This window comes from Natator depressus, chromosome 10 (genome assembly GCF_965152275.1).
Source record: "Natator depressus isolate rNatDep1 chromosome 10, rNatDep2.hap1, whole genome shotgun sequence".
NCBI classification, from domain to species: Eukaryota; Metazoa; Chordata; order Testudines; family Cheloniidae; genus Natator; species Natator depressus.
The window spans coordinates 35,861,171-35,880,558 of NC_134243.1; the positions used below are offsets into that span (position 1 = coordinate 35,861,171).

Sequence of the window (19,388 nt, forward strand, 5' to 3'; positions counted from 1 at the left end):
TCACAGCCAGGGAGAGGCACCTCTCCCCCCCTGCCCCAAGCTGCTGCAGCAAGAACTGCTCCGTGTTTTACACAGTAACTGGGGGAGTCCTCTCTCCCCCGCCCCCCACCCACAGCCCTGGGGCAGCCCACACGCCCAACCCCCTCATCCCTAGCCCCACCCCAGAGCCTTCACCTCTAGCCAGAGCCCTCACACCCTGCACCCATCCCTCTGCCCCAAGCCTGAGTCCACTCCTGCACCCTGAACCCCTGATTCTCAGCCCCACCCAAGAGCCCTCTTCCCCAGCCCTGATCCCCCTCCTGCACCCCAAACCTCTCTATTGCCTGCAGCACCTGAGTTTTCCATGGACATCTCCCATCTAAGCACCCATGTGGCTCAGCCCTTCTTAGCTAGTTGGATCAGACAGGGTCACAGTTGGAGGTGATCCAGGTAAAGGACTGTACTATTCATGGTAACCTGTTGGATGGTAAGCCCCAGGTAGTGGTACTTCAAAGCCCTTCTCTTCAGTACCCCTTAGCTCTCAGGTAGAGAAGATGATTTAAGAGAGAAATGGAGTTAGCAACCAGCGTGAAATTTAATTTTGTTTGTCAGGTGGGCAGAGAGAAAAATAATTACTAAGAAAAGTTTATTTCTTGGCTCTCTCTGGGCTTGGGGATGGCCGGCAGGACAGCAGGCTGGATGCAGGGTCAGTCTGGCAGCTCATCATTCATCAGCACAGGGAACCGCTCACCTCCTTCACAGAGTTGGGTGTAAACTGCGCGGTACAGAGGAGATGGAGAATCATCACAAGGGAGCCTGGATTCCAGAATGGGGAGAAGCTCGGCTATCAAGACCTGGGTGGAAGCAAACAACACAGCAGCAGGTTGAAAGGCAGAGCACGTTTCTAGGACCTCCCAGTGGTTGTATGAAGCAGCAAAAGCTAGGCAGGGCATTAGGGGTAATCATATCCAAATTGCCGAAGGATGGATTGTTTTCGTCAGATGTAACTATCAAAGTGTCCATTCTCTGCTCATTGGAGATGCACCATAGAGTAACCCACAGTTACCCTAACACACCTTGTAGGGCAGCATAGTACAGATAACACTACTTATCTTTCACCACATATGGCTATACCACTCCCACGCAATGGCCTCCAGAGCTGTCTGACCCTCCACAAGTCACTGACCCTCTGTGTCTCAGCCTCCACCCATTACAATGGGAATGTCTGAGCCTTCGGAAAGAGCTTCAGAATCCACTCATGTACAAAGCTATGCAAATGGCAGGTCTGAAGTACTTGTGGGAGTGCTAAAACAACAGCTGCGTTCACACTTCTCCCAAAGGAGGTGACAGAAGCCCCTTTCCACCGGATTAATTTAAAACTAGACTAGTTCACATATCCAAGACGACAGGGAAACAGTACTGCCTCACTGAGCAGAAGGGCAATGTGACCCCACAGGATTCTTTAATTTCTGTAGTTCCTGGCATTCCCACCACCTAGGCCCCAGCAGCAAATGGTTAGGCCTGGGCCACAGACATGTGGGCACTGGCAGGTTGGAAAGAGCCAGTTTATGTTGCACTCATTTGACTCACCCTCTGCAAAGTATTTCACCAATCTCTGGACTCCAGAACTCACCCTACATAAAGCATCTATTTAGAGGGCAGTCACCTGCATAGGTATAGGAAAGAGGGGTGCGGCAGGTACTGCAGCACCCCCAGGTTTCATGGTGAAAATTTGCTGGTGCTGTCAGAACGAAGCTAGCATTATTGTGCAATTCTTGAGAATCCCAGAGCTGTGCTGCACCCATGTGGTATGAATCGTGCTTTTTCACATTGCTTTTGAATACACACAGTTTACAGGTTCATTAGCTGGCTTTCCGCGTCCCCACTATAACAAGTGTTCCAGCCCCAGTGGTCACCCTGATATCTAGGCAGGAGGTTTTAACCACCATTCTAGATGGGGCACAGGGACAGGCCATAAACAGAGGCCTGACGTTAAAGACAGGACTTAATCACAGGAAGGTCTATTGTGTGACAGCAGGTGCAGAGGGATTTGCCAACAGCCAGGGCATGCAGTTAGATAACAATAAGGACACGTCTACACTTGCCATTTAAAGCGAAAAAGTCCCTTTTTTGCACAAAAACCCTGGGAGCGTCTACACTTGCCAATTTTCAGAGTAACAGCCGTGTTAGTTGTTAGTGCTGGAAATGACCCACCTTGATTATCATGCGCATTATAAAGAGAGGTTTCAAAGAGGGATGGGCTATTACCAGCAGGAGAGTGAGTTTGTATGTGTGTGTGTGTGTGGGGGGGAAGGGTGAGAAAACCTGGATTTGTGCTGGAAATGGCCCTACTTGATAATCACTTTAGATAAGCTGTTACCAGCAGGAGAGTGGGGTGGGAGGAAGTTTTGTTTCATGGTCTCTGTGTGTATATAATGTCTTCTGCAGTTTCCACAATATGCTATGCATCCGATGAAGTGAGCTGTAGCTCACGAAAGCTCATGCTCAAATAAACTGGTTAGTCTCTAAGGTGCCACAAGTACTCCTTTTCTTTTTACACTTGCCAATGACTTTTTGCAGTGAAACTCAGAAGTTTCAGTGCAAAAAGAAAACCACCTCCACGAGAGGCATACAGCTCTTACCGGTGATGCTTTTGCGGTGATGTGCAAGTGAAGACACGCTATTCCTGTTTACAGAGCTTTTAGCTTCCACAGGCTATCCCACAGTGCCTTGGTGACCACTCTGGCCAGCAGCTCTGCTGCTCTGATGCCAGGTAAACAGCCATCCACCCCTCCCCCCTGTAAAACCCCAGGGACTTTGAAATTCCCCTTCCCGTTTTCTTGGCAAGTGCTCACTTATCTGGCCAGGTGACAATGCCTGCTCCATGGAGCAAATGATCCCCTGCTTGGAGCAATGCTGAGCTACTGGATCTGATCAGTGTTTGGGGAGAGAAGGCTGTGCAGGGACCCGCGATCAACCCCCCTTAACCCTTTCCCACAAGACCTATCATCAAAATGGAGAGAGCTGCACTGTGGGATAGCTGCCCTCAGTGCGCTGCTCTCATCAGGGATGGAAGTGCTGCAAATGTAAACACACTCTGATGCCTCTGGAAGTAAGTGAGTACACAAACCAGTGCTCTTCTTTCACCAGTTCACTATCCCTGTTGAAACTGACAGCACAAAAACTCTGCAAGTGTAGACATAGCCTAACTCTCCCTTTGCTCATGAGGGTTTCCTGCTCTGCTAGAGTTTCTTTTCCAACATGTCCCTCACTCAGCTCAGGTGACTGGCATGTCAAAGTGCAGCTGTAGGATGACCAGGGGATGACTTAATGGCTAAACCCTCACACTTCACCTCTGGGTGCAGGGCTCTTAGCCCAGTCTGGAGGTTCTAAGTGAGAGTTCAGACCCGGGGAGTAGAGTCCGTACGGCTAAATCACTGCAAATAATTCAGGGCAATGGGCAATCCTTTGTGCTGAAGGCACCCAGCTCTGAGCTGGTGTGGAGATTGATCTCTCTTCTCATTCTTATTGGTGGTCCAGCAAGGTCAAGGTCAATAGCAGGGCAGCCTGAGACCAAAGGAATGTGAATATAGTGCTCCTCTCTGGCCCCACGGGAGGGGCTAGACTGCTGATAGGTAGTACAGGGGAAGATCACAACACAGGTGCACAACTGAGGCAACAGCTGCCAATGGGGTCTCTAGCTATTAATGTGACAAAGAATAGACTAGGATGATGTTCTCCCGACAATAGAAGTATTAAGAAAAAACAAAACAAAACAAAAACCAAACCCCTCCCTCAACAAACTGAAAAAAGAACAAAGTCTAATAAACATGGTCTAGTTCCTGCAGTGTTGGTCCCAGGATATTAGAGAGACAAGTGGGAGAGGTAATATCTTTTATTGGACCAGCTTCTGCCTGTGAAAGAGAGAAGTTTTTGAGCTTACACAGAGCTCTTCTTCAGGCCTGGGAAAGGTACAGTATTCTGAGTGTCACAGCTAACACAAGGTGGATCAGGTTTCAGAGTGGTAGCCCGAGTTAGTCTGTATCAGCAGAAAGAATGAGGAGTACTTGAGGCACCTTAGAGACTAACAAATTTATTTGAGCGTAAGCTTTCATCGACTAAAGCCCATTAGCACAAGTAGTTAATGACTGGAGAGGTGTTAACGGGACATTGCCTTGAATGGTCCCTTTAAATACGTGTTAACTACTCATGCTAACCATCTGTTTAACTTCGCTGTGACTATCTGAGTACAGTTTTCCAACCATAATGGAGAGCTCTGTGTAAACCCGAAAGCTTGTCTCTCTCACCAACAGAAGCTGGTCCAATAATTGCCTCATCCACCTCGTCTCTCTAACGTTCTAGTTCAATCAGAAGTTATGGCCTGGGTTATGCAGGAGCTAAATGGATGATCACAACGGTCCCTTTTGGCTTAACAACATATGCATCTTTGAAATGAATCCGAGGGTGACAGGACATGGACATGCTTAGCAAACCCCAGGGCTTCGGAACTAGCTTCTGCTAGAACTAATTGTGCTGCTGCTGTTTCCTGCCCCCCATCATGTATTTCTGCTGTTGAGTTACCTTCTGTATGTCGATTTGCTGGCGCAGCATCACCACCTGCAGTTTCAAGGTGGCCATGTCCCTCAGCTCCTGGCAGCTGGAGTAAAAAAGGAGAGGTGTTGCCAGGACACCTGTGTCCCCACATCTTCGTCCTCTGAGGGCAGCGCAATCTGCAGGGGAGGTCCCTGTTCTGTGAGCACAGTCTGCTGGGTATACCGCCATCTGGGACTCCGCAGCTGTTGGGGCGGGAGGGTATAAATAAAAATCAGCAAGTTTCATTTGTTCTTCCAGAATTTTGGATGTATTTAGTGTTCATAAAAATAAAAAATGCTGGACTAGTAGTTATATATACAACCAGGCACAGGCCACGCTTCTGCTACACACGGTGGCCAGTGCATCTCCCTCCTGACTTGCAACCTCCCTTACTAGTCCAGTACCAGGCCCTTTCTAAACAGAGACTGATAATGATTGTGACAAATTGTTGCAATGGCTTCAATTGCGACCAGAGATTTAAATCCTTGTCTCCACTAATGATAAGGATACAATGATGTCACAGGCGGTCATCACTGTAATAGAACCTGTGAATTTTTCTTTGTATTTCAACTTGACCATGAAGACAGCGAACACTTGCGTAAACAGGAAGCGATCATGGCTTTAAAATTATTGGCAGTGTTAGTAGCAGGGAAGGAGTCAAAGTGGTTGGAACAGATGAACCCCTGAACAGTAAACAGGACAACAGCAACAAAATACAAGTAAAATGGCAAAACTGAGCAGTGATAAACCCCAAAACATTTCATGAAAGTGGAGAAAAATTTTACATGTCAGCTTGATTTTACCAGAAAAAACTAGTTGTGACAAGCATCTGGAAAGTGCAACACATAAGCACAAATGAGGGGCCTTAGAAGTGGAGGAAAACAGAACACAAAACTTCAGAAAACAGTTACAGAGCTGTTAAAATTAACAGAAACCTTTTCCTTACCCTTGACATCCAACACTGAGAAGGTTTTTAGTATGCAACCTGTTCTAGTGAGACCAGTTTTTAAAAGTTTTACTTACCCAAGGTTTTTTACTATGACATTTAAGAATTAAAAGAAAAGTTGCAAGCCTTTGAAGGAATCAGCATTGTAGCAGATGAAACTACTGATGCTGAAGACAGATATGGGCTTAATATTCTTGCCCTCCCCTTCCCAACCAGCAGTGACAATGTGGATACTTCAGCTGAAGGTGAATACAACAAGCTGGAAGGGTCTTTGCTGAATTGTGAGGTTCTGGAAGCAGTTAATTTTAAAATGGCAAGCTAGGCTATAAGGGAAACTTGAAAAATTCCCAATATCGTTTGATTGCAGCACTGCAGTTGTGACAGATAATGCCACAAACATGGGGAAAGCTTGGGGTCAAGACTTGAAACCTTTGTTTTTAAATGCTGTACATATGACATGCATGGCACATTTGCTTAAGCTTTTGGCAAACTGTGAAGGAAAATATTTTAAAAAGTAAATGAAATAAACCTGCTTATCCTGCAAGGAAAGCGCACTTACATGTGTTTTTAATGGAATAAGGGAAAAGTCTTTGCATCCCACCAGCCCCGGTAATAACCAGATGGAACAGCTGGTTCAAAGCAGGTCTTTATAACCTTGCACATGCTGAGGATTACATTTTGTGGGGTGTGTTGTTTTTTTTTTTTTTTTTTTTTTTTTTTAAAAACACAAAGGAGACTGGTTAGAGCAGTTCAGGTTGAAGAGATTGTTGATCTCTGCCAATCTGAAGCAGTTATTGAAGAATTGGAAGCTCTTAAGAAAACTGTATCCCAAATCACGAATACTCTCATGATTTACAAAGGGCCCACAGTTCGTGCTCATCAAGTGAGAAATGACATGTGCGATCTTGTGCTGGAGGCCGAGAGCTGCACTGAAACTTGTCAACACCCAGCAACAAAAACTGCACTTTTAGAAAGCTCAAAATTAAGTTAGAGACTAACAAATTTATTTGTTAGTCTCTAAGGTGCCACAAGTACTCCTTTTCTTTTTGCGAATACAGACTAACACAGCTGCTACTCTGAAACCAAAATTAAGTTGTATACGGAAACTTACTCAATCTCCCACTTTTGCCCATCCGCTAACGCTTCTTTCAGGGCATGCAATGTATTTCAGCCACATCAAGCAAAACACCGAAACATTTTTAAGGCCATGACATTTGAAAATATCCCACTGTGTGTAGACAATATTCCAGCAGAGAGAGTATATTGGGTTTACTGGGAAGCATTTCAAGAACTGAGCAGCAATGATATTTTACAGGTCTGGAGAAGCATGAAACCCTGATTTCCAGTTCTTGCAGTGGTTACCCTGTGATGCTTAGCAGCACCACTCAACAGTGTGGACACAGAAAGATCATTCTCATCTTTAATAATGTGCTCAGGGATGAGAGATGTTGCATCAAAAGTGACACACTCAGTATATAACTTGGAACAAAATCACAGCCGCGTGTAAATGGAAGTTAACCAAAAAGGATCACAAAGTTATTTTATTAGAAAATCAAACACTTTCCTGTTATGGTTGTTTGAAAAAAGTATTGTACAAAAATAAAAAATTCCAAAATAGCTTACTTTTGCAAAGAAAATAAAACTATATTGCATTAAATTCTGTTAAGCAGAAACATTACACTGTTTGTGTTAATAAATGCATATTTATGTTCACATTCCCTTATTACACAATTATTTTGTTGCTGTGACCATAGCGTGAAATTAATTTTCTTTTTACTGTGACTGTGCTGTGAATTATGCATAATTTTACTGTGACAAAATCATATCCATAATACTAGTCTAGTCTCTTTAATCCACCAGTAATATTAACACACTCAGTCCATGAGTTCCTCCTCCCTCAGCTGCATCTTTGACATTTTATCTAATAACATGGGTCTCAGGCTAATCACAAGCACCAAACTATTGCTCAAACAAGACAGGTTGCTTAGACACTTGACCAGTACAGCAGATATTGGCCTCACCTGCACGCAGCAGCTGTAGCTTGTGCAGACACTGGGATGCTGTGTCTTGCAGGCCTTCCAGGGTCAGGAGACATTCATACTCTCTCTCCCAAGTTGGGTAGCCTGGAGGGGAAAGCTAGCAGCTATGAGGTTACACAGAAACATCACAATTCAGTAATTCTGTTACTTCCCAACCCCACACCAGCAAGTGATAGGTACCATATCTGACTACTCCAAAGCAGGGAATGGGACTATCACCTGCCCCCTCCATTGCTCTGGTCTCCTTAAGCCACAGACAGCTGAGTACACCTGGCAAGACACAGGCAGGTGGGGAAATAATTTGAGCTGCCATTAGTGCATTTCTTACCTGTGGTCTCAGCTTCCATGTACTGGCGCAGGAGAGAACGTGCATCACGCAGGACCATCACCCCCTCTTCTATCTCTGCAGGACTAAAGGCTGGTGCAGAGGAACAAAACTTACAGCAGCTTAAGGAGCATTTCCTTTAGACCCAAGTGCTAGCATGGCAAACCCCAGGGCTGAGTTCTTTGGGATTCCAGACAGATGTAAAGTGCAAGCAGCACACAAGATAACACTGCAGAGGATGGGTGGGGGGGTGGGGGGGAAGGATGTCTAAATGTATTGTTTACTAATGGCTCAGTTCGTCTGCATTAAAATACCCAAGTTTCTGCGAATAGTGAAGATCTGCAGTGGGAATGGAACCCTTTCCACGAGCTCTGGACAGGAATCTTTTTGTTACAGGCACAGCTCCTGGGAGACAGGGTACCTCTCGGATGATTTGAAGAGGACGCCCATCAAGCTGCACCATGTGGCTGCATGCCATCATTTAAAGGGGCAGGAGAGGTAAAAAAGGATACGGTCGCCTGCATTCTCTCTAGAAAGCGACTCCTTGCAGCAGCTGTGGCTGAGCTGCTTTGGCACAGGTGACACTTCTCCCACAGTCTGAAAATTCAAGACAAGCCGGGGACGGGGGGAGGGAGGAAGGGGGTGTTAATACACGCAGAGGCAACAGATAGTCCTGCACACGGCACAACATTCCCCAGAGCACCTGTGTGATTTCCACCAGCTTCTCCTTAGATGAAAGATTTCCAGGGTTTCTCTAATTCAGCGTGTTATGGCAGGACAGCATGTGTGGGAAGAGGTGTGATGGTGCCACCTCCACTAGGGTGCTCCAGGAACATTAAAATGGATATCAGCAAGGTGGGCAGACAGGTGGGAATCTTGTGTTCGAGGGGTCTCTTGGGAACACAGAGCCTTGTACAAAGAATGGGGGAGGAGAGCGGACAGTGGGATATGTTCCACTTGCACAAGGTCTCCATAATTCTGCACTGACCCAACCACCTACAAGAATATGGCCACATGAGACTAAGTATTTCAGCCACGCTCCAGAAACCTACTGCAGAAAATGAGGGATAGCAGCACTACATTTAAAATAACTACCCAGTATGTGGCTGGCTGACCCATGGGCTAGTGTGCCCCATTACTAGATTAAGTTTTAACTCTGTCAAGATGAAACATTTTAAAACTGCAGCTTTCAGAGGAAAGTTATAATGAGAAACAGCCAGGTTAATGGAATAGGAAAAAATAGCTAAGACCCTGTTAGATGCATTTCCCCTGCAAGGGAACTTCGGGAACGCAGAGCTAAACTGGTAGGTTATTTTCACTTTGCCATGTAAGTTCAAAGAAGCAGTAAAGAGACTAAAATTGCACAGAAAAAAATCAGAGAAATCTATGTACTTGGCTAAGAGATGACTAGCAGGTGACTTGATGATAATCTGCAAGCATTTGAAAGGTGCCAATTCTCAAGAGGAAGGGGGTGTTAATACACGCAGAGGCAACAGATAGTCCTGCACACGGCACAACATTCCCCAGAGCACCTGTGTGCCAATTCTCAAGAAGGGGAGAAATTGTTTGGGACACTACACACTCGCTAGGTGCAATGTTAGGAACAAACGTTTATCTGGCTCTGAATTCAGATTGGAAATTACAAGGTTTCTAACCCTCAGAAGAGGGAGGTTCTGGAACAACCTAACTAGTTTAAGTTGATAAATTCACAGATTCACATGACAGGTGGCCTGCAACAACAGGGGACTGGACTCAGTGACTCTTCGAGTTCTACTTATGCTGAGCATCAGGACAGGTGTTACCCCAGTGGGTTCTATTAAGCTGTGGAATGATCTCCCAAAGGAAGTGGGTCAGAGCCCCATTGTTTGGGATGTTGAAAATCAGACCAGCAAAAACACTGGGACTGGCAGGGGATGGTCTCTAACTTCATGACGAGTATTTGCAAATACAGTTGCACCACTGTAAAGTTATATACAGGCTAAAGACCATGACTTTCCTTGGAATTCTTCATATTTTTAAAATGTTGGGGTGAATTTTGCAAGCTTTCGTGCCCTTGGAAGTGACAGCGTACCGTCACTGGCTAGAACGTCACTGGCAGGCTCCATGCAAGCTCCCATGCACAGCTCTGCCAAGGTCCCTCAAGTCTGATCTGCAGCAATCCCCGCTATTCCAGTCTCAGGCTTTCCACACAGCTCTGCCAATGCCCCTCAAATGCTACAGCATCTTTTAGGCTTCCTCTCCATCAGGCTGCAAAGCCCAGGCCGCTCCCTTTACACCTCCCCTGCCACCAGGAAAGAATCCCAAGTAGGGCTGGTGGTGATAGCTTTACCTGGAGTTCCTGGAATAGGCTTTCCTATAGGGAAGCGGTAGCTTCAACGAAGACCTGCAAAGAAGAGAGTCTTCAGTAATGACTGCCAAAGCGCAGCAGAGCAGGATCAGGACACTGCACCCTGTTCCTAATCTTTTATTTGAGGATATTGATGTCTACATTTGCAATGAATTTAGTGCTGGTGACAGGCACCAGCCTGACTGCTCTGGAGACTGAATCCTCCATGCATCGAACAACTACCGCACCAGCCAGAAGAAGCATCCCCCAAGCTGCCCAATCAACCATCTCCAGCGAGCCCTGAAGGAATGGGAACTGCACGGCTCAGCGTGACCACTGAGCAGCCTGAGAAGAGCCACGACTACCCATCACCATCACTCAGAGAGAGGGGGGCTGGCCACCCGGAGCTGAGATGCTCTGTGCATGTGTCCAAACCCCATCACGATCTCATCCCACAAGCTGGAACACAGACTTGGAAGCAGGATCTTGGCAGCAGACCAGCAGCTGCAGGATGAAGGCTGCCCAAGCTAAAGGGAGCTGCCACTGCAGGCTGATGAGGGATGGACACAGTGAAATCTCTCACTAATGACAATCATCATGGCTGTGCCTAGCGAGGCTCAGCAGCCCCAGAAGCATTGCTCCAAGGCAGCATCAGGGACATGTGAAGAAGTGGAAGAGAAATGGGGGGCATTTTATCTTTCCCTTCCTCATGGCAGAGACTGGGGGAGCTGAATTGTGGAGTGGAATCCCTCAAATTACTTTTGCAAAAACCTGGGCCGCCAATTTAGAGCTAACTAAGCACCTGCGCACCCAGTAAGCACTGCAGTGTCGCATTAATGAAGATTTTAAACAAATAAATTGGCATATTCAAATTCTGGTTCCCCCAGCAACACTAGGTCTCCTTGTGCACACTGCATTGCTATGTGAACGGTGTTATCTTTTGCCTTCATGCAGACACATGAGGCAGCTAAATTGTAGCAGCAGCAGAAATCATAGCTGCATTTCCTGGCTTGGGTGCAAGTCACATCTGAACTGCATTGCTCCAATAACAGTTTTTGTAATTCCCTTTAAAAAAAAATTATATATTAAAACAGTGATACTCAGACCTCAGTGGATCAGGAGCCAAATTACCGATCAACATTACCCAAATGAGCCACAGTTCTGTGACTCCATTGGTTCATTTACTATTTTTTATATATATTATTCTCACAGCAAAATGACTGATCAAGTATTATTTTATCAACTACAATTGGTTAACATAGTAAAAGAATCATGATTTAATTATTAACCAATCCAAGTTATTAACCTATCACACAGTGTTTTAAAATCACATGCTGCAAAGAGCCACAGGGAGACACATTAAAGAGCCACTTCCAGCTCATGAGCCTCAGTCTGAGTATCACTGTATTAAAATAAGACACTGATTGATTTGATTTCAAAGCCAGCCTACTATTATCTGACAGTGTTCTTATTGGCCAAAATTTTCCAAAGCACCTAAGTGACTTAGAAGCCTAAGTCCCATTGACTTCTAATGGGACGTAGGCACTTTTGAAAAATTTAAGCATCAGCTAAATTCAGTTTTCACATATCCCATGCATAACTTCAGAGACATCAATGGGCAAAAATATGTTAAATCCAGATAGAATCTTCCCAGGCTGTAGTGGTCACTGCAGCGTATTCCTAAGTGAAACACCTCTGTACAGGTCAGGATGCTCTTCATTAATCATATGTTTTTGCAATACATCAAAGGCACCATCCTTATTGGGATTAAGTCTATGTCAGCTTTGCTAAGTGTGAAGCCATTTTTGGGGAGTATGAAATATGGCATTCAAAACACTTAACTGCCAAAAAAAAGATAGGATCTAAAATAAAACAAAGGTCCAAGGGAATTTTACTAAGCAAACTTTGCAAAATAGTCACAGCTGGTCTAAGAAACATCAATCCAAGGGGTTATTTTTATTAAATTTGGTTAAAGTTATACCTAGGCTTGGAAGGATTCACTTTTTAATCGGTAAATGTCAATACAGGTCGATTTCACCATAGACACTCAAATCAGTGAAAAAACAGTTCCATCCATAACAGAAATTTACAGCTAGGCAAAGTAAGAAAAATCCTACTTGAGAACGTATTAGAGTTAGATTGATGGCTACTTCCTTTGTATATTCTGACATGTGATTTGACAATTTGTGTTTTAACTATTATAAAGCTTTAACCTTTTGAATCTCAGTATCTGCCTTCATAAAATAATTAGTTTGACCCCCCCTAATAATTTCCCACAATTGTGAAAATTTAAGTTGATAAATTTTAAAAAAAGTTTGAAACCCATAAATTTTCACAGTTGCACAAAATTAAGTCAAGAAAAATAAAAAAATCTTAAAAATAAATATTGGTATTATTCATCAAAATTATAAAAACAACAAAAACTAAATTCTGCCAAGCCTAGTTATAAGCATCTAAAATAGGGGTCTCCTTGGTAATTCTAAAGGCAACATTGGGGGCAGCAATGACACAGAACTAGGCTCCAGTGAATGCTGGGAAAGATTAGCTCCTGTGGGGACGAGCTGAAAAGAGAAATGGAGTTTGAATACTGAACAAACTAAGATTCCAGGTGCCTGCTGATGAGAACGTACCCCTTTTCCTGGAGGGTGAATTTGCGGGCCGTGGTACTCCCCACAGGGATATCTCCTACTGTATGGCTCTGTGTCACTGGAGACTCTGCCAAGGAACCAGGACAGTCATTCTCTGGTTTGACTCCCTGTAGGATGACAGCTACCGAGTTTTCGGCACTAGCAGAGCCTCCAGAGGAAGAAGAGCTCTGCTGCAGGGGAGATCTGGGTGAGCCAGATGGTTCTGCAGCAGCAGAGAACTCTTGCTGACTCACACTGGCAGCTGGCACAGTCTTCCTCGCTTGTTGGAGGGCAGCCCCTTTAGTGGAGCCCTTCCCAGCCACCTTTGGAGCCCTGGAGCTCTGGCTGGTTGGTGCTTTCACAGGATCAGTCCTGTAGGGAGCTTTCAGCATATAAGCAGAGAGCTTTTTGGATGAGACAGCCTTTTTGCACACAGATGTCACCTTGATGGTGTGAGGGACACTCTCTTTAGACAAGGGTGCCTGCTGCGTTCTAACAGCGCTGGTAGCAGGTTTCTTCTCTGCTGCCTTCCTTCCTTCTCCTAGGGCCTCCGAAGGATTTCGCAGGGTGCTTTTCCGGACTCTTAATGCTTTCTCAAGGGCTCTGTTCAGCAGCTCCAGCTCCTCCAGTTCCTTGGGTGAAGGCTCACTCTCTACAAGAGCAGAAGGTGTATCAGGAAGCCGTATTGAACAAGCCCCTTCCTTCCCCATTCCTCACTACACTGGCTCACTCCTCTGCATTTCTCAGAGGAGCCATCATCTATAACAAGGAAGCAGAGGGACTTTTCACTACACTCCTGCAGTCTCTGCTTGGCAAACTCCTGAAAGAGTCAGGATGGATGGCAACCGTGCAGGACCCGACATCTCTCCGCAGTGACCAACCCTTCCACAAACAGGTGATATTCACAGACATCCCTTTCAGGCTTGCAGCTGTGGTGGCAAGACCCTTAGCTGGATTCTGCTCTCAGTTACCAAGGTGTGAATCCAGATTAAATCCATGGAAATCAGCAGAGGCACAGAAGAGAATCAGGCCCCTTGTTAGCAGGGAACATCAGAGGGAATTCCCAGGAAGCAGCTTAGATCATCAACGGCCAGACTGAGCACAGACGGAACACAGAGACGGCAAGAAAAAAAGCCTCACCTTGGTCACCCTTTGGGCCATTCTCCGGCTTTGGACGCTCAGGAGTTTGCACCTTCCTGGGGAGGGGGAAAACAGACAGAACACATGAAGGGTGTGACTGTACTCTGACAGCCAGGGTTAACGATAGCTCACCCAAGTGCCCCCTATCCTTCGAGCAGGGCCTGGCCAGCAGGAGAATTTCAGGGGACACTAGATAGCCCAGAGCACACACAACCCTTTAGTCAGTCCCCCTTTCTCTCCTGCATCCCTCCCACCAAGTAAGAATGCAGGGAGGCACCGTTCACTGGAGAGTATTGCATTGGCAGAGCTGGGGGTCAGAAAAGACACAAACAGCAGGAGGTGCTTCAGGTCAGGACTGGGGCGGGAGATATTTGCCTAAAGCTTCATTCAGGCCAGCAATACAGACCAATCCCTTCACAAGCACAAAAAGCTGACCCATGGAAACAGAAAAGCACAGCTCTTGAGCAGGGGATTACCTGGTACTGGAGCAAATAAAAGGGTTTTATTATTGGTTGCATGACGAGCGCAAGGCTGCACCCCATTAACAGGAAGTCAGAATGCTGGGAAATCAGCACTGGAATGCTGAGGATTTTTTTTTTTTTTAAAAGCAGCTTGCGAAAGAATATGCACAAGAACAAAGGATTCAGGAGCACAAGACTTGCACACCCTGCCATGATCTGGGACACCAAAGGGGACCCACTAAGGGAAGAAGGAAGTAGGTTTGTGCCCACTTTCTTTTTCTTCCTTATTTATGATGGACAAACAACCCCACCCCTTTATGAACTTCTCTAAGCAATTTTTTTTCAGCTTACATTCTTACATTAGACATCAAGGTCTGCCCTGTTCTTCTAGAAGACTCTCTGGACAACCAGAAAGCTATTAGCATTATGACATCAGAATCAGTATACTGGTGAAACACAATTAGTTACCACCCAGAGTCTTGATGGCAGAGTTGGGAATAAAATCCAGCTCTCCCAACTCCTGCTCCTGAGTTTTAGACACTAGGCTATGCTCCCTCCTTGCCTCTACAAGACATTGAGCAATGCAAGTATCTTGAGCAGCTTTTCAGTCATCTTTTGCCACCCACTGACGACTCACCAGTCTCCAAGAAGGGCCCGACATAGGGTTAGATTGTCCTCTAACTTCTTCTTTTGCTCAGCACAGTCTTCCAGGGCCTGACTGAGAATGGAAACCAGCCTGGAAATGGAACCACAGTTAGGTTTTCCTTTCATCCTATTGCATGACAAATGCCATTGCCTCCTGCTCTGCATGCTGCCTTACCAGCAGGGCGAGATTTTAACCTATCTGCATCCACCCCAGATTAGGCATTTGGGGAAACATTGGACTGGCAGTCCTTCTGGGTGGATTGAACACAAATACAAAACATTTTACCCCTAACAACAGTGCTTTGCTCCTCTCCAAGGACTGTATGAACCTGAATTCAACCTCTGAGGCAGTGTGTGATCTTTGGTACATCTCTGAATCTCTCAGGGCCACTGGAAGGATCAGGAATAAAACCCAGGAGTCCTGGCTTGCAACACACTGCTATAACCACTAGGAACACTGCCTCTAAGGCAGGGGTCTCAAACTCGTGGCCCGCGGGACTCCAGCAGTTTTGGGGCTGGGTCTCTCCCTTGGCCCCACCTGCCGCCCCCGGGCGCTCCCCCCACCAGGTGATTTAAAATGGCCCGGGGCCCCAGCAGTGCTGAACAGCGTCTGCCAGTGCCTCCCTGCGGCCCCGGGGCGAGGCTATGCCTCCACGCACTGCCCCCGCCCCGAGTGCCCCTGCGGCCAATAGGAAGCTGCAGGGGCAGTGCCTGGGGGCAGCAGGCGCAGAGGCTCCCTGGCCCACCCCCACCTTGCTGCACCCCTACTCCCTTCCCACCCCTAAACTCCCTCCCAGAGCCTGCACCCCCACCCCCTCCCCAGACCCCCTCCCCAACCTCTCGCCCCTTCTGCACCCAAACTCCCTCCCAGAGCCTGCACCCCAATCCCCTACCCCAGACCTCCCCCCCCCACCCAAACTCCCTCCCAGAGCCTTAGGCAGGTGGGGAGCAGACTTTTGGGGGGCAGGTTCTGGGTGGCATGAGTGACATTATTGGCCCGCTGGGAGGATTTGAGGACTGGTACTGGCCCTAGGGTAAATTGAGTTTGAGACCCCTACACTAAGGCTTCCCCAGGCAGCCCTTCTCCACCCTGTACCTGTAGTTCTACTGAGCGAGGAAGGGCTGCAACATCTGGCTCTATCAGCACGCACTATTCGTTAATTCTTTGGGTACAAAGGACTCCACTCCAACTGCAATATAATACAGCCCTCCCCTTTCTCTGGTGAGGCCCTACTGTCTCGGAGTAGAATCACAGCTTTCCTTTTTAAAAAGGTTCTAATCTTCAGAGGTGTGGAGAGGAGTTTGGAAATGTGACCAGAGGGCAAAGAACCCCAAATTCTGTATTTTTAAGCCAGTCGCATGATTTTGAGGCCTGGCTCATGGCATTTCAGCGCTTGGGGATAGCAATACTGAGTGATGGGGAGACGAGAGCAAGGCTTTTGCTATAAGCCTTCAAATGCGGGGGGGGGAGAGGGGAGGAGTTTGCACCTCCCCTGCGGGGACCTCTATAGGGATTAACGGAGGAGGAATACAGCTATAGTATAAGCAGAGGCAGCTCTTTCTCTCCCCCCCCTTCCCCGCTTGGGTGCACAGATCCCCAAGGCCCCCCTCCTCCTTCCTGGTGCAGCAAGAACCCATCCCGATTCAATCTACACCAGCCCATCCCCCACTCTCCATTGGGGACCCCAGCTAGCTAGCCCCCCAGGAGCCTGCCAGGCCCCCTCGGTACCTCTCCATTGGGGACCCCAGCTGGCCCCCCAGGAGCCTGCCAGGTCCACTCCCACCACCCCCCTTATACCGCTCCATTGGGGACCCCAGCTAGCTAGCTCGTCCCGCCCCGCCCCGCCGGAACCCACCAGCCCCCCTCACCCAGCGAAGCTGCACACCGGGGCCCGGCCTGCCCACAACGCTAGGGAGGAGACGCGGCCCGGAGTGCGGGGCCGCGCACGCCCCTACCTGCGGGCACGGCCGGCCGGCACCATGCTGCGGGGTCGGGCGCGGGACACCTCTCGCGCTCCCCGCCGTTTCCTGCAAACTGCCGCCGTCGCAAGCCCCGCCCCGCCGGGCCAGCGCCGCCTAGCGCAGGCCGGGCCCCAGCGGCGCGCTGCCGGGGGCGGGGCCGGGGCCAGCTCAGCCGGAGCCGCGGGGAGCAGGGGGCTTGGCCCGGCGGCAGGGTCAGGGTCACCGTCCTGCAGCGTGGTGTCACGGGGATCCACCCAGGGTACGTCTACATGGGGGCCCGTAGGTAGGGTGACCAGATGTCCCGATTTTATAGGGACAGTCCCGATTTTTGGGTCTTTTTCTTATCTAGGCTCCTATTACCCCCTGTCCCGATTTTTCACATTTTCTGTCTGGTCACCCTACACGTAGGGGAGTGACTCCGAATTTACTGCGCTACAGGTTAGGTTGATGTAAGCTGTCTTGTGGTCGTGGTAGCCACTATAAATACCTCTCAGCCCCAGTATCAACCCCCTTTCCTGCCCCGCGGCGTGGAGCCAATGTCGATCTAGTTAGGGCGACGCAGTGTCAGTGTAGACTTGTGGTCCCCAGACTGGGGGGTGCGGAGGAATGTCCGAGGGCTGCGGTGGGGCCCAGGTCAGCCCCGACAGGGGGCAGGAAGGCAGCACCATCCAGCCCCTTTTTGTCCCTAGCTCTGTTCCAGCTCCACTCTCAGCTGCAGCTCTGGTCCCGGGCTCAACTCCACTCCTGGCGGCAGCCCCGGCCTCTGCTCTGGGCCCCAACCATGGCTCCCAACCACTGTTCCCGGGGAGGGTGGCACAGACAGGTTCCATTACAGGTAAGGAGGGAGTGACGGAAAAAATTTGGTGTAAAGTGTGTTGCTTACGGCAACTCTTACTAGCTTTCAGGAGTTCACAATACTCTACGCTGGCATTACAATGGAAGCAAGCGCTCCTGGTGAGATCACAGCGTCGACAGTAGGAGCCAAGCGTGCACACACGAGCAATTTAATGGATGAGGTGGCTTCATGCCAATGTAAGTTAGGTCGACATAATTTTGTAGTGTAGACATGGCCTAAGGGTGTGAATTTTAAAATGGGTTGGTTAAACCACGTTAAACCCCTGTGTAGGTGCTCTTATTTGGAATTAAAGAGGTCTTAATTTATATTTAGCTTAATTCATTATCGGGTTTAATACAGTTTAACTAATCTGCTTTAAATTTACACCTCTGATTAATTGGGATTAATTTTCCTGAGAGTTTCCTTGTCGACAAGCCCTGAGTAGCACCAGATCAGAAGTCTGTTTCCGTGCAGTAATGATGCTGGAGCCCTGGCACCACCTGCACCAGCCCTGAAACAGCATGGCAGGGCTACCCCATCCTGATACAGCCCAGCAGGGCTGTCTGGTTCCCATAAGAGGGCCAGGCATTTGCCATACACTGTGAGCTAAATTCCCTGTAAGTTGCGCAGCTGCGCAGCTGCTTATTAAGTGCCGCACAGACGCTCAGGGCTGCAGCAGGGAGAGATGCCTCTCCCCAAGCCCCGAACCTGCCGTGGCGCCCCTCCCCCAGCCCTGACCCAGCCTGGCCTGGACCTGCCATGGCAGGGGGAGAGGTGCCTCTCCCCCCACACTGCCAACCCACATGCTGCTGCAGAGAAAGAGAGCTGGGGGGGGAGATCTCTCTCCCCACTGAAGACCTGGGGAGCCCCACTGCACTCCAAACCCCTCATCCCCAGTCCTACCCCAGAGTCCACACCTCCAGCTGGAGCCCTCACCCCCACACCCCAACCCTGAGCCCCTCATTCCTGTCCCCACCCCAGAGCCTGGAGCCCTTACCCCCCCGCACTCCAACCCTCTGCCTCAGCAGTGAGCTCCCTCTCACACTCCAAACTCCTCAGCCCCACCCTACCACATTAATTTTGTTATGTGCACAATATGGAGGTGATGTGTCATATTGGTGCACATAACAAAATTCATTCCGCACATGGTTGGGAAAAATTAGAGGGAACACTGACTGTGAGATCCCATGCGAAAGAGCCAACCCTCCAGCACAGCCAGCCCAGGGACACATCACTGAAAGGCAGCAGGATTCCCAGTACCCAAACCACCAGCAGCTGCCCTGTGCCCAAAGAGCCACTGCACAGGCCACCCAGGAGGAATTCAGAAAGCCAGGCTTTGCTGCACCCCTTGCACAGGATCTCCGAAATACCCCCAGCCCCTGCATTCAGCAAAGCTGTCCTGTTGTACCCCAGCTGCTATTTATTATTATTTATTTGTATTATGGCAGCACCTAGGAGCTTCAGACATGACCCAGGGCTTTAGGTGCTGTATGTACACAGAACAAAAAGC

General features: G+C 48.3%; 1 protein-coding gene across 1 annotated transcript; it reads right to left on the reverse strand.

The window, feature by feature from the left end:
- Window positions 1-567: 567 nt before the first annotated feature.
- TEDC2 (tubulin epsilon and delta complex 2) lies at window positions 568-17,163 on the reverse strand. Its single transcript, XM_074964695.1, has 10 exons — window positions 17,038-17,163; window positions 15,074-15,172; window positions 13,976-14,031; window positions 12,839-13,487; window positions 10,212-10,265; window positions 8,395-8,479; window positions 7,886-7,994; window positions 7,540-7,641; window positions 4,561-4,775; window positions 568-833 (listed from the first exon to the last, which is right to left on the reverse strand). Exons 1-10 carry the CDS (start codon window positions 17,061-17,063, stop codon window positions 687-689), a joined length of 1,542 nt encoding a protein of 513 aa, XP_074820796.1. The 5' UTR covers window positions 17,064-17,163; the 3' UTR covers window positions 568-686.
- Window positions 17,164-19,388: the final 2,225 nt, after the last annotated feature.

Excerpts from the sequence above, each read along its gene's own strand:
- TEDC2 (XM_074964695.1), bottom strand. The coding sequence starts at position 17,063 with ATGGTGCCGGCCGGCCGTGCCCGCAG. Across the intron at positions 15,173-17,037 it reads CCGGCCGGCCGTGCCCGCAG|GCTGGTTTCCATTCTCAGTC; the intron begins GTAGGGGCGTGC and ends TTCCATTTCCAG. Across the intron at positions 8,480-10,211 it reads GCCTATTCCAGGAACTCCAG|ACTGTGGGAGAAGTGTCACC; the intron begins GTAAAGCTATCA and ends TTGAATTTTCAG.